This window comes from Diorhabda carinulata, chromosome 4 (genome assembly GCF_026250575.1).
Source record: "Diorhabda carinulata isolate Delta chromosome 4, icDioCari1.1, whole genome shotgun sequence".
Lineage (NCBI taxonomy): Eukaryota > Metazoa > Arthropoda > Insecta > Coleoptera > Chrysomelidae > Diorhabda > Diorhabda carinulata.
The window spans coordinates 21,773,130-21,787,038 of NC_079463.1; the positions used below are offsets into that span (position 1 = coordinate 21,773,130).

Below are 13,909 nucleotides of genomic sequence, written 5' to 3' on the forward strand. Positions count from 1 at the left end.
TTTTGTTCTTTATGACGTATTATTTTCATTTATTATGACGAGGGGATGAATGAAAAACTAGAAGGAAAACAATTAAAAGGAACGTGTATTTATATGCATACAGATATATCATAATATGTAAAAACAATATAATTTTTATACAAACATTTTCTAAATAAAAAATCTTTGGATTCCTTAAAAATAATCTACATAACTATAAATCTAATTTTTGACGTTTACTTTTTGGTTTTTGTACTAAGTACTTCAAATATTTAAAATTAAAAAAAAAGTCCAATAGTTAAATTTGATTTTAGTTTCTCGTACCAAATTTAAAACTTATGTGTGTTTGTTTTATTGAAATGGAAACTTCGTATTCCAAAAAATCACGCAATTATGGGAACCCATAACTTTTTTTATTAAAATATCGAAATGATCAAATGTGCGATTCATCTGCTAAATTTATGTGGTCGCAATATATATAGATTATACGGGATGTCCCAAACAAAAATTAGCAAATAAGATAGGCGTTGACAGCGAATGTTTTTTTTTTCTTGTAATTTTGAAGAATTTAGAAGCTAAATTTCTTTGCTTATACTGAAAACAGATCCAGAAGGGCAGTATTCACTGTTTTAATCAATTTCTATTTTGACGTTTCAAATATTAAATTTTTTGAAAATGTTACGATTTGGAATAAATCTGCACCTGAATTATAAGCACCCCCTTGAAAAAGGGGGTCGTATGAAGCCTTGTTGGAAAGGGATTTCAGTCTTTTATTTATTAATATAAAAATTTATGAATTTGGTGCAATCATAACTGAGAAAATAAATGTTTAAGATGTAAAATTTTGATAATGTCAACCTCTTCATTGTCGTACGTTAAGACTTAGTGTTTGCATCAATGGTTGCCTAGCTGCAGCTGGGATTATGAAAATCAGCTTTCATAGCATCTTGTAGGTGGTCATCCTGATGGTCGGTTTTTTTTTCTTTGGTATCTTTACCAACCGATCATCTGATATTCTGTCCACGTGGTCTTTTCATTCCCTTCGTCGATTTTGCTCATTCCATCCACTTAAATCGGATTCCTTTCGAAGCAGATCTTTTTCTAACCATTCACGGAAATCTGAACAAGAGCTTTGGTCAGGAGTCCGATTTTTCGGCACCAACTTCGCACAGACTTTTGTCATGTGTAATTCCTCGTGTAAATTTTTTCTAACCGTGTCTTTATCGGCGTTTATAGCCTCGGTAATCATCCGGATACTCATTCGACGATTTGTACGCTCAATTTTTTCGATTTTGGTCACTGTTTTTTGAGTTGAAACAGTTACAAAGCGGCCTGGGCGTTGGTCATCTTTAGTGCTCTATCGATCATCACTAAAGCGCTTACACCACTCAAAAATACGCCCACTAGATAGAAAATTGTCCCCATAGGGCTCTTGTAACAATTTGTAGTACTCAGTCGGAGTTTTTTTCAAATTATCGCGAAATTTGAGAGCCCTCTAGGCGCGCAGTCTCGTTATTTAATAACCAGACCTCGTATACGATTCAGAATTGGACGAAATTGTTTGATGAAGCGATGGGTTGAAATACCAAGGAAAAAAAATTACTAATCACTCCACAGATTTTTCAGTGATTTCTTATAAAGAATGGACACGAAATATCTTATTGAAATCTTAATAGAATTAATTAGCACTTGAGGAATTATTATTTAAGTAGTTATTACCTGTAGTATAGTAGTGTAGTAGTTATAACTTTTATTTTCATTAAATTTTGAAAAAAAAAATAAATTAATTCGTGAAATTGGTGACAAAATTCGACACGGTATTAATTTCTTACCACTGTATTTAGCAGATCTTATCTCCTGCGATTATTTTTTTACTACATTGTGTTTTGGAATAGTACAGGGTTTTCATAATGTTATTTTCGTGGGTTACAAAGTTACGGTTCGATATTACAAGCTTTCATATTTTCGAATTTATTGCAGATTTGTGCTTTGTATGAATAAAATTTCGAGTGCCGAGTGGTTTTTATTTAAAATTATCATAGGAACTTGATAGATCTAATCTTTTTTTGTCCTATATGATTATTATTTGATCACTATTTACATTTAATACAGTTATTGTTTATATAACAAATATCACAATCGTATATAACTTAATTACAACGTTGCCAGTAGTTCGTTTTCAATTTTCTACCAATACTAAATGAGACGTTATCTCTTCTAAAACACCCTGTATATTCTCTTTTTGTATTACGAGGGGAATCTCATAAGTTATGACGACTTTCATACTGCATGTAAAAATTCTTAAAAAAGCTTTTTATTTGATTTCAACGCTACTAAAGTGTTTGAATTTAGAAGATTCCAAGTATAATTTTCATTGACTGACAAGATAATGCACCAGCTCACAATCCGTTATTGCAATGGCCAAAATTGATGAATTAAAGTTTGAATTGATATCTCATACACCCGATTCGCCAGATTTAGCACTCTCGGATTATTTTCTGATCCCAGTTTTGCAAAAATGTCTATTTTGAAGAGATAAACAATTCTTATTATAAAAAAAGTATCGAACTTATTAAACATCGCTGGAAAAAGAATATGGAGCTGTACCAGGTACTTTTGGGATCATCTTTGTATGGTAGCAGCTTCCTAAGTTCTTGGTGCTCAGAAAATGGTTTCAAAGAGCTAGGTTAAGAAGTACATTTTGAATATTGAAGTTTTATTTCAAACATTGAAATCGATATTATTTATCAGACACTCTGTATATAATAGACTTTTATATGAAATTAACAGCTTCAGGAATGTTATACCGTGGTAGGTCTGCATTAATAGATATCAAAATATAATTAATTCACTCTGGCAAAAATAGATGATGATGATTTATGATAATTAATTAGTAGGTTTTAGATTTTACAAGGTTTTCTTTAAAAAATATTAAAACGACTTTTAAGGGCTGCATTTTATCATATAACTTCTTTCGATATATTCTTCTCGATAAATTTATATTTTTATTATTCAAAAAAAAATTTTTCGAAGATAATGTGGATTAGAATTTAAGAGAAGTTTTTATTTTACTATATTAAGTAAAAATTTATTAATTTTCATAAAAAATGAAATTTTCTCGATGAAATAATGTCTTTCTGCTTTGATTTCACGTAGTCTACGAAATGTTTTTATTATAGAACAAAAATACTTAATCAGAAAACTAATTTTGGTGAATATTTGACAAATTTCTTAATATGATTTCAATATTTGTTATATAAACATTATAATAAATAATATTCAATCTTAATATGAACAATACAGGTTTTAACCTTATTACAGTACATTAAGTTAAATTATTCGTGTTGATACAAATTCTAACAAACATAGAAACTATTCATTATACGAGGGGTGGTCATTCGAAAACTTCCCATCTTCAAAGTAGATGAGATATTGTAGATATTTTAGACGTAGGTTCGAAAATTTGCAAATTATGTTATTTTATTGAATAGAGATTTCAAATTTTCACACAATCATAGTGTCAATATGATCCAAAAAACGTAACTTTCAAAAATTCCACGCAATATAATGCCAAATTTCCATTGGACGTAATTCATATTGAATTTCGTGAAGATTTTCCATAATTATTCAAAGTTTTCAAAATTTATTTTGACTAGACGTTTTGCAAAAGGCACATTGAGATGACGTAGTGCTAATAGCAAAACAAAACTTTTTCAATATTTGAAATCATATCAAAAATGTCTTACGTATCAAACAACTAAGTCCAAGTATAGCTAAGAACTCTTCTAATAAAAAACCAATTGAACAATAAAAGATTATGAAATAGAAGAAGAGTTTGGAGCTCTAGGAAACCTATTAAAGTCAAAAAATACCCCAAGGGCATTAATAAAAGAAACGAAATCAGATTTAATGCATTAGAATGTGAAGAAATTTTTTTATGTGATCAAAACAGAGATTGAAATGTGATATGGTCCTCCAACCAACTCACTTTACTATAAAGTAAAGTGAGTTGGTTGGAGGATTGGATGGAAAGGGGCAAGCGCAAAAAGAAGAAGAAAACATCTGAAGAAGACACCAGTCGAGGTTGCAACATAAAGTTAAAGTAAAATAAAGGACTTAATTTAAGGAACGGTAAGTTTTATTTGAGATAGTTGAAACTTCTCTGGACTATTTGTAAGACTTAAAAGGAGACTGAAAGTGATTGAAAACTTCTTAAAAACACTTTTAAATGAACTAGTACTTTTGTCTGATTGTGCAAGAATTAAAATCTGTATTACTTCGAATTATACAGAGTTATGATCAAACAATGTACAACATTCATAAAATGTACAACGTTCATTTCGATGAAACCAGACACACAAGAAAAAACTGTTAAAATGAATACAAAACAAGATGAGTTTGGCGATGATTGGTTCACATGGAATTGATCTTTCATATTGACTGTCTCATTCATCAAACCTTCTTGTCTCGTCTTCATTTTTCGTCTTCTTTCAAAGCTGGTGATTTTCTAGCTGATCTACTGATTGCTCTATTCGACAACTGCTTTCCGATTTGTTGCGCAGCTTGGACACCTTGGTTAATAAGAACCTTGATGAAGTTAGATTTGAAAATTATGGAGAAGCATGTGCTTTATATAACAGAATAAAGAAGAACTGAGAGAGTAATAAGTTGAAATTGGAAGACCAGGAATCTGCGATGGTGCAAAGATGCACATTTTGCAGTAATCGGAAAACAACACGTCAGTCGTTTTAAAGAAATAAAACTGTCGGCGTAATTTCCGGATCCAAAAACTAGGGAACCCAGTACGTGGTTCGAACAAGATGGTGCATTTGCATTTATGCATTTATGGTCTTAATCTTGGAATATTTCTGGAAAATCAGTCTGAAAGAAGATGAATTTTGTGGAATCTACAAGTATTGAATTCAGACAGATACAGCGCCTTCAAGAAAAAGTTTTTTCGGTTGGAATCTTCAGTGGAAGATTTATCAAACCTAATTGCTTCATTTCCGGATACAAAATCTAGGGAACCCAATACGGTGTTCGAACAAGATGGTGGAGCAGCAAATTATGGTCTTAATCTTGAGATATTTCTGGAAAATTAGTCTGAAAGAGGGTGAATTAGGAAATTTGAGCATTACTTGATTATAACCCTATATAAGCGACCCTTATAAATTGTTAAGGTACTAGGTTATCTTTGCATTTTGGTCTTTATTGACTATTTTATTTCGCTTACATCTCACATTATAGTTTTTAACTTCGTCGATATGAAATCTTCGACGGTTTCCGTAGTCGATTCATCGATATCGTGTTTTTCGACGTCTATATTATTATTAGACGGCGAAACGACTTTCTTATTATTAACATAATCTGCATTTCCTTCAGTTATTTTACCGAAAAACGATCTAATTTCATCGAAACAAGCTTCTTCTCTATCATTTTCATTGCTACTACCCGGAGAATCGGCGAGAGTTACTCCACCTGTGAAAGAGAAATGTTAAGAAGTAAAAAATATCAAAGTAGTCCCGAAGAACTTCGTATATGGATAAGTGAGGAAAATCTATAAAGTCTATAGCCAAATATTTCTTTAATTATTCTTGAAAATACAAAAATTTCATAACCGAACCTAATAATTAAACACCTAGTATATAGTTTAAGAGAAAATTAAGGATTTGAGAAAATTTATTTAGGATCTTTAACTCAATTTAATCACTGTACGACATTTACTATTTTCTACCCCCAAAATCATTTGTACCAGTTGTAGTATCAATTTATCCCTAAATTCGACATTTCGACTGAGTGTCTATCCAAAGATTACAGTCTCAGTTCAAAATTAATCACAAAAACATCCTAAATTACTCAGAAAAACCTGATTAACCAAATTGATCGCTCTATAAACCTAATCCATGAAAAACAGTTTTCGAAGTTCATGAAATTTCTCAAAGACATTCTGGTTATTATACAATCACCGTTTGTGAACTTAAATGCATCCATCTTGTCACATTCGGCGTTTTCAGAACCATCTGACCTAACATAATCTAACATAGCCGGGTACAGATCAGGGCTATACGGTGGGTGTTCAATGCCGTTCTTTTGGATATAGGTGAACTTTCGCCATGTTCAACAATCAGGATCTAGCATGCGTTCTTCCTTTGAGCTCTTAGACCCAAAAACCTCATGACACCATAAAAAAACCCCATCTATACATTCCCTACTGGGAATGGGATTATGGGGTGAGCAAAAACTGGTAGTGTCTTCATAAAATGAAAGGGGGTATTTTGAAAATAGGAAAGTCGTTAGAAGGATTATTGTGGAAGATGGAAAGTTCTGGATAATTTACAGTCCAGCTGTAGTTGACGAAGGACTGATTATATATAAAATTGAAGTTTTGAAAAGTTAAAAACCTTAGATTAGATGTTGTTTGGTCAAGTTTCTGGATAATGGGAAGTTAAATCGAATCGATTCTTTAGACCCCTTCAAAATTATTGAAAAAAGTCAGACAAATATCGTGTGAACCTTACCATTTCCTTCGTCCGCTTCGTGTTTCTTAAGATGTCTATCCAAGTTGGTCTGTTGTCCAAAACACCTCTCGCATAGCGGACATTTGAAAGGCTTCTCCTTGTTATGAATATTCCTGACGTGCCTTTGCAAATTGCTCGATATACTAAAAGACCTTTCGCAATATCTGCATTTGTAAGGCTGTTCCCCGGTGTGCGTTCTCAAATGCCTCGTTAAATTCGCCGATCGCGGAAAAACTTTCCCACAAAACTTGCACGAGTATCTATCTTTGATTTTCCCTTGGCTGTATTGTTGCATGACGTCCTGAAAGGGCTTGACGTTGGATCTCATCATGTCGATGCGTTGAGGTTGCAAGCCGTTCAAAAATGGGAATCTGTGAGGGGGAAACGGGAAAGGAAGCATTTTCTCGTTGCTTGGAGGCGGGTAACTGTAAGGAAAATTCCGACAAATATCCGACATCATCGGGTGAATCGGCCGGGGATATACCATAGGTGGCATCGCGGAAACTTTATCAGGAGGATTATTTTCTTCTATAACTTCGAGTACCTCGACGTTTTCTTCGTCAGTTATGGATGGTGGTGATTGATCTTTTGATTTTGGTGATGGGATGTTTTCGTTTAGTTTCCAACCGCTCAAATCCAACGGTTGATCGTTACTGTCTTCGTTATTTGTTGAAGGTGATGTAACGAATCGTTTTAAATCATTTTTTGGATTGTACGTTAAAGAAATAGGATGGAATGCACGATCGTTCTTCACATGATCTCCCTTGGGATTTCCCGGTGATAGAGGTTCGTTTTTAACGTTTTCTTCGTATTCCATTTTACAAGGAAACGGTAGAAAACCATTTGGTTTATTAGGAGAAGGAGCACCACTAGCTTCTAAACCTTTCGAAGGACTCATTACTTCGTTTAAAGGCTCTTGCTTCGGTGAAATTTTTTCTTCTTTATGTTCTTGTTGTATTCTCTTTGTAAGCACTTCGGAGTATTGCTGAGGCATTTGAGGAAACAGGATAGGTGGGATTATAGAGGTAGAAGGAAATAAGGAGATTTGTGGTGAAAAAAACGGTAAAGGACAACCGATAGGTCGATAAAAAGGAAAAGTATTGCTTCCAGCCATTGGGGGAGTTAAGGGTATGTTATGTTGTTGAGCTATGAACGGCGTTACGGTAGGCGAATCGCAAAATCTTTTGTGTTTCGATAAAGAAGTTAAGGTCGGGAAGGATTTTCCGCATTTAACACACTTGATTTGCATCCGACAGTTGGCGTGCATACGTCTGTGACGACACAAGTTCGAAAATTGGGTGTAGGACTGAAACAGAAAACAAAATATCAATTTATATAATTGATTATTTGAACAGTAAACTTTAGAAACAAACATCACATTCAAGGGAAGATTCGGAAGACAGTTGGAAAAAATCTCTTCGTTTTTAATTATTGTCTTCGATGGTTACCTTTAAACAGACTTCGCATCGATATGGCTTGTGAGAAGAGTGGATGTGTGTGTGTTGTTTTAAACCGGAAGAAGTAGCAAAAGTTTTTCCGCATTCCGGACAAGCATGGGATCTTGCTCCTACGTGATGACTTCGTATGTGCCTTTGCAAATTACTAGGGTCAGTGAAAACCTGAAACATTAAGATGATAAAAAAGATTAAAGATGATAAAGTACATCCATACCATTATAAGGAGAATTAACATTTAAAGCAACATTGGAAATGAAGTTTTGATGAATATGTTGATAATTTTTTATAGTAATGAAGATAGGATCAGAAGAAGATTTGAATTGAAACAATTGAGGAAGATGTACGAAGTATTGGAACCTACCAACTATGTCTAGAGTTGACAAGGAACTTAAATAGATTAAGGAAATCCTTGGGGGTGTTGGACAAGGATGTGTCCTGTCTTGGTAAAAGAGAGGTCTCCAAGTACTGGTTTCGAACTGCTACGACCATTGGAAAGATGTTTTTATTACGAAAAATATTTAGACCATTTACAACACCATAAACTCGTTCAACTATTTAGACAACTTGACATAGACCAGAAAGATGTACGATGTATTGGAACCAAACATCTGCGTCTAAAGTTGACAAGGAACGTTCATAGATACAGAAAATCCTTGGAGGTGTTGGAAAAGGATGCGTTCTGTCTTGGGAAAAGAGAGGCCTCCAAGTACTGGTTTCGAACTGCTACGACCATTGGAAAGATGTAGAAGATACAGGAAATCCTTGAAGGTGCTAGACAGGAATGTTTCCTCTAACATAAACATGAATCATCTCCAAAGGCTTCTGGACATAGTTGGAACACATATTATGTACTAAACAAAGCTTAACTATCTGGGATCTTGGTTATGTGAAGACTGGTCATCAGACGTAGAAACCAAGTGCCAAAAAGAAGAGGTTGACCCAAACTGCTTGATTTGGTCCGTGTCTTGGTACAGTATGGAAGGCTGGACACTGAAAGTTAATACCCTGAACAGATTGGAGGCATTTGAGATGTGAAGAAGAATTTTGAGGGTTCGATGGAATATATAAAAACAGCATACCTGGGACATGTGATACAAAGCGAGAGGTATTATTTGCTTTAACTCTTGATAGAAGGGAAGAAGAGGATTGGGCAAAAAGAGGAAGTCATGGCTCCACAATATCAAAAAGAGAATCGATTCATACCACCAGAAACAGGATAAAACGTTTAGAAGTGATCCAATAATGAATAACAGAAGAAGAGTTTATCTGAAGATGAAAACTGGACTAGGTATTGTTTAAAATGAAAATTTAGGGGAAAAAATTTCAATGAGTTCTTGACTTTTTGTATGGAACAAAGGTTTTTTGCTTATATATGTCAAAACAGAGTCCAATAAGAGCTTGGGTAGTTGTAGTGCATTCCACGATCTAGCAAAGAAGCAAAACATTTTTTTCCAAGCTTAATTTATAAATTGAAGCAAGAAAACCCATTCATTCTGTTGCTGCAGCCTTAATAAGAAATTTTCATTCGATTTGTTTCAAATTCTTCATCCAGTTAATGACCTTTTTAACCTTAATTCAATGATTTACCGAACGCTTATTCGTCAGTTAAATCTCGATCTCTTCCTTCCATACCTCACCATATTCTGGTGATGGACTTTCGGATTGTAATATTCAGGACGAAAGCCTTTGGTTTCCAAATTCCTCAGCTTGGTATTTTCCTCGGTGGTTAACAGTTTGATGGTTTGGAAGTTTGAATTTTCTTCTTAAACATCGTATCCTTCCAGTTTATCCAAAATAAGGAGGATGAAGAAGCAACTCGTTGCATCGGGCAGAGTTGGTTACCACTCTTAAGATTAATCGGCTACTGAGGTTTATGGTGAAGAGTGCATGATTGTTCAGCACGTTCATAAATAGCGCAGGACTTTTGGTGAAGGTTGCACGGAAGTTAACTATGAAGAACCAAGTTTATGATCAACTGTGAGGTATTCAAAGGTCGGAAAAATGAAAAAAAACTTTAGGTTATAGCAAGGTCAGACCTCATTAGGTTCTTCGGACACAAGAAACAATGCCTTGAACTTTTCCATCAGCTATGTGAGGAAGTAGGAGAATTTTTGGGTTCTTGATCTTGAAATCTAATGAAAATATGTGGACGTATTTTAACTTTTTTGTCGTTATATTAAATTTCTTAATATACAATTACCTTTGGACAATTTTCGCAGTGGAATTTTTTGGTTTCTCCGTGTTTTATAACTCGATGTTTGGTTAAACTGGGTCGATATGAAAAAGCCTTGGGACAAAAATCGCATTGGAATTCGTCACGTCTGTGGCTGTGTTTCGTTACGAGGTGATCGTCCAATCTAAATAAAAAAAAAAAGTTTATTATATAATTAATCGTTTTATTTTCGTTGGACCTCCCCGTAAATTTACTATCATATTAATCACCCTTGCGAAGGGTAGCGTTTTATATCTGATAAAAATTGAAGTACAGTAAAGTATGGCAGTATAAACTGAATTATTTAATCATACAAGCGTAAATATTAGTATACAGGGTGTTTGAAACAGATAGAAAACGTTTTATATAAAATTAAACATATAGAGATATAGTTTTGAATTTTAAATATTATTATTTATTGAAAAACCTTTTATTATATATATATATATATATATTATATTCACCCCTAGACGTTTTTTGATGTTATATAACATACGAGGGTTGCCACTAAAGTTTTGAGATATATCAACACTAATATAATTGGATGGACAATATTTTGAAAAACAATAAAGTCATTTCCAATTAGAAATATTTATTTTCGTTCGTCTATATCAAAAATTAAGTAGCAACCCTCGTAGATGCTGTTTAATTGGAATTTATAAACGCCTTTTTTCAAACTCAAAATTACCTCATTTTTCAATTGAAAAAAAATTAGATGCAGGAGCTGAAAATTTGACAGTTTTCATTTAACAGCTCGAATATAAAAAATAAATTTGTTATTTCGAAGTCAATATAATCTGATCTACAACAAAATGACGGCCGTGGGAAAAACAATCGATTTTCTCGTAGGTATTCATATGAGTTTTTATGGTTGTTTTTCCGATAGTGAGAGTTGTTTGTTTGTTTTATGGTGTTAACAGAGCTCCATAGATACTGTTCAGATATGTTTAAGTAAAATTAATAAAACTGAAACTGAGTATTTTTGCAGTTTTTTATATCACTCTGCAATTTACCAAATTTAAAACAAAGTACGAGACTTTTTGAGGGTGCAAAGTCATAACTCAATGACAACTGACAAATTCAAAGTTTTAGGCGCATAAAAAAAGATTTAATAATAAATCTGCTCAGTTTCTACGAGTTTTCAGTTTTAAAAATATATTTAACGCTTCCTTACACTTAGTACAACATTTCATAGTTCATTCTAGAAGAAAATTTCGTTTTTTTTAAGTAGAACTTTACAAAGTTATTTCGCAATAAAACTGGATACAATAAGGTCGAAAATTAAAGAAATAACTGCACAAACCAACCAGAAATTTAAAACAAAGTATTAGTATTCCCCACGGCGACCATTTTTCAAATAGGCATCAGCTGAATTTGAAAATTCGGTAGATAGAATCGAAAGTAGATATTACATAGATGAAGAAAGAATCTCTGATATATTTGATAAGTTTTTTTATTGCGAATTACTTACTTATCTAAATCAGCGAAGATATTATTGCAAATATAGCAACGAATATCGTCTTCTTCATCATCACGATCATCGACAGTTCCACTATGTTGAGAAGCTGTAACAAAGCAATAATAAAAATTCTTTCATAATCAAAATAAAGAAAAATCGTCTTCAGATAAAGACAAACTGTATAAACTTCTGTTTGTGAAGATGTAAACCTTTAAACACTTTACTAACTACAGACGAAAAAAACTTTATGAAAGATACTGAAAATGACGCAATGATTGAAAATATACAGTTCATTTTTTGGTTGACAATTTTTCAAAAAAGTATGCCTAATATCGATAAATTTTTTGAATAATTGCAAAGACCTTAAACAGATCTAATTAAAGCTAAACAAGATTTAGAAAATTTTCGAAAGCGAATACAAAATATTAGCAACCAAATGGATGAACTAGAAAGGATTTTAAAACTTTTGGAGATCAAAGAAGTGGAGACGCAATTTCCACAAAAAAACTTGATACTTGATACAGAAAGAACAAAATCTAAGCATCCAAGAGCTGCTTCTAGAAGGTCACTAGAAAGCTTAATTCAACACATTAAAAAGTAATTAACAAAAGGGTATAAACTGATAAAAAAATTCGAAGCATATTACAAACACCTAAGTAACATATTCAAACCCTTTCCCTCAAAGATATCTGCTGAAGAAGAAGATAAAGTTGTTTAAAATCTAGACGCATCCTTTCAACTCGATCTTCCTCACTAGAAAACGACTATAACTGAATTTTAGCAAATAATAAATAAACATAAAAACGTCTGTTATGATCCTACCTTTGGTCAAAATTTGACAAGAACTATTAGGAAAAAACTAAAAACTTAATTGCAGATCAGAAAGTTGTCCTCAAAACGAGGATGTCTAATCCTGTAGACTGATAAGTCCTCAATGATTCAAAAAATGCGAACGCGATTATTTGCTAGTTGAAATAGAGCTTTCAGTTATCCATGGAAGAGATCTGACCTGATCTGATGTAATTGTGAGAATTCTAATTTCCAAAATTAAACGATTTTCATGTGAACATATTAAAAATTTGTGCCCATGTGTCTTAAGGAAGATCATTGAATGATTCCTAAGAAGATGAATTAACCACGAGATCAAGAACGAGGTGAAAGATGGTGATATAGTGACATTGATAGAAATCCAAAAGGTTAAATGATTTGAACAAACACGCTGGGAACTGGAGACAAATCGTGAAGAATAAAGAAAAGTGGAACAGGATGATGAATGGAGCGAGTAAGGAAATGAAGACGAGTCATGAAGGATAAAGAGAAGTGGAACAGGATAATGAAGGAAGCGAGTAAGGAACTGGAGACGAGTCGTTAAGGATAGAGTCAAGCGGACCAGGTTAATGAAGGAAGCGAGTAAGAAACTGGAAACGAGTGGTTAAGGAAAGAGTCAAGTGGAACAGGATAATAAAGGAAGCGAGTAAGGAACTGGAGACGTGTCGTTAAGGATAGAGTCAAGTGGAACAGGAAGATAAAAGGTGCGAGTAAGGAACTGAAGACAAGTCGTGAAGGATAAAGAAAAGTGAAACAGGATTATGAAGGAAGCGAGTAACGAACTGAAGACGAGTCGTGAGGGATAAAGAAAAATGAAACAGAATGATGAAAGGAGCAAGTAAGGAAATGGAGACGAGTTGTGAATGATAAAGAAAAGTGAAACAGGATTATGAAGGAAGCGAGTAACGAACTGAAGACGAGTCGTGAGGGATAAAGAAAAATGAAACAGGATGATGAAAGGAGCAAGTAAGGAAATGGAGACGAGTTGTGAATGATAAAGAGAAGTGGAACAGGATAATGCAGGAAGCGAGTAAGGAACTTAAGACAAGTCGTTAAGGATAGAGTCAAGTGGAACAGGATGATAAAGGAAGCGAGTAAGGAACTGGAGACAAGTCCTGAAGGATAAAGAGAAGTGGAACAGGATGATGAAGGAATCGAATGATGAACTGAAGAAAAGTCGTGAAGGATAAAGAGAAGTGAAACAGGATGATGAATGAAACGAGCTGGAAACTGTAATATGTTGAAGAATAAACGAAGAAAACTCAATGCGGATTGATTTACCGTAATAGATAAATCCACCGAGCCCGAAAGGACAAAATTTTTTTTCTTTAAGCTTATGCTGAAGCTACTTTCGTTTAATAACTGTTCCTAATTGGTAAAAGAACCACAATCCTTATGGAATCTCATTAGATATTTGGTATGAGCTTCTTTTAAAGTGTCTAACAACCATTAATGG

General features: G+C 33.5%; 1 protein-coding gene across 2 annotated transcripts in view; it reads right to left on the reverse strand.

The window, feature by feature from the left end:
• Positions 1-536: 536 nt before the first annotated feature.
• LOC130893298 (transcription factor hamlet-like) overlaps positions 537-13,909 on the reverse strand; it is a 111,648-nt gene continuing 98,275 nt past the window's right edge. For both annotated transcript variants that reach the window (XM_057799281.1, XM_057799282.1), the window contains exons 5-9: positions 11,638-11,731; positions 10,155-10,311; positions 7,946-8,116; positions 6,498-7,803; positions 537-5,457 (exon numbers count right to left, since the gene is read on the reverse strand). In XM_057799281.1, the coding sequence (XP_057655264.1) occupies positions 5,216-5,457; positions 6,498-7,803; positions 7,946-8,116; positions 10,155-10,311; positions 11,638-11,731 (1,970 nt within the window). In that variant the 3' untranslated portion in view covers positions 537-5,215. The remainder of the gene's footprint in view (positions 5,458-6,497; positions 7,804-7,945; positions 8,117-10,154; positions 10,312-11,637; positions 11,732-13,909) is intronic.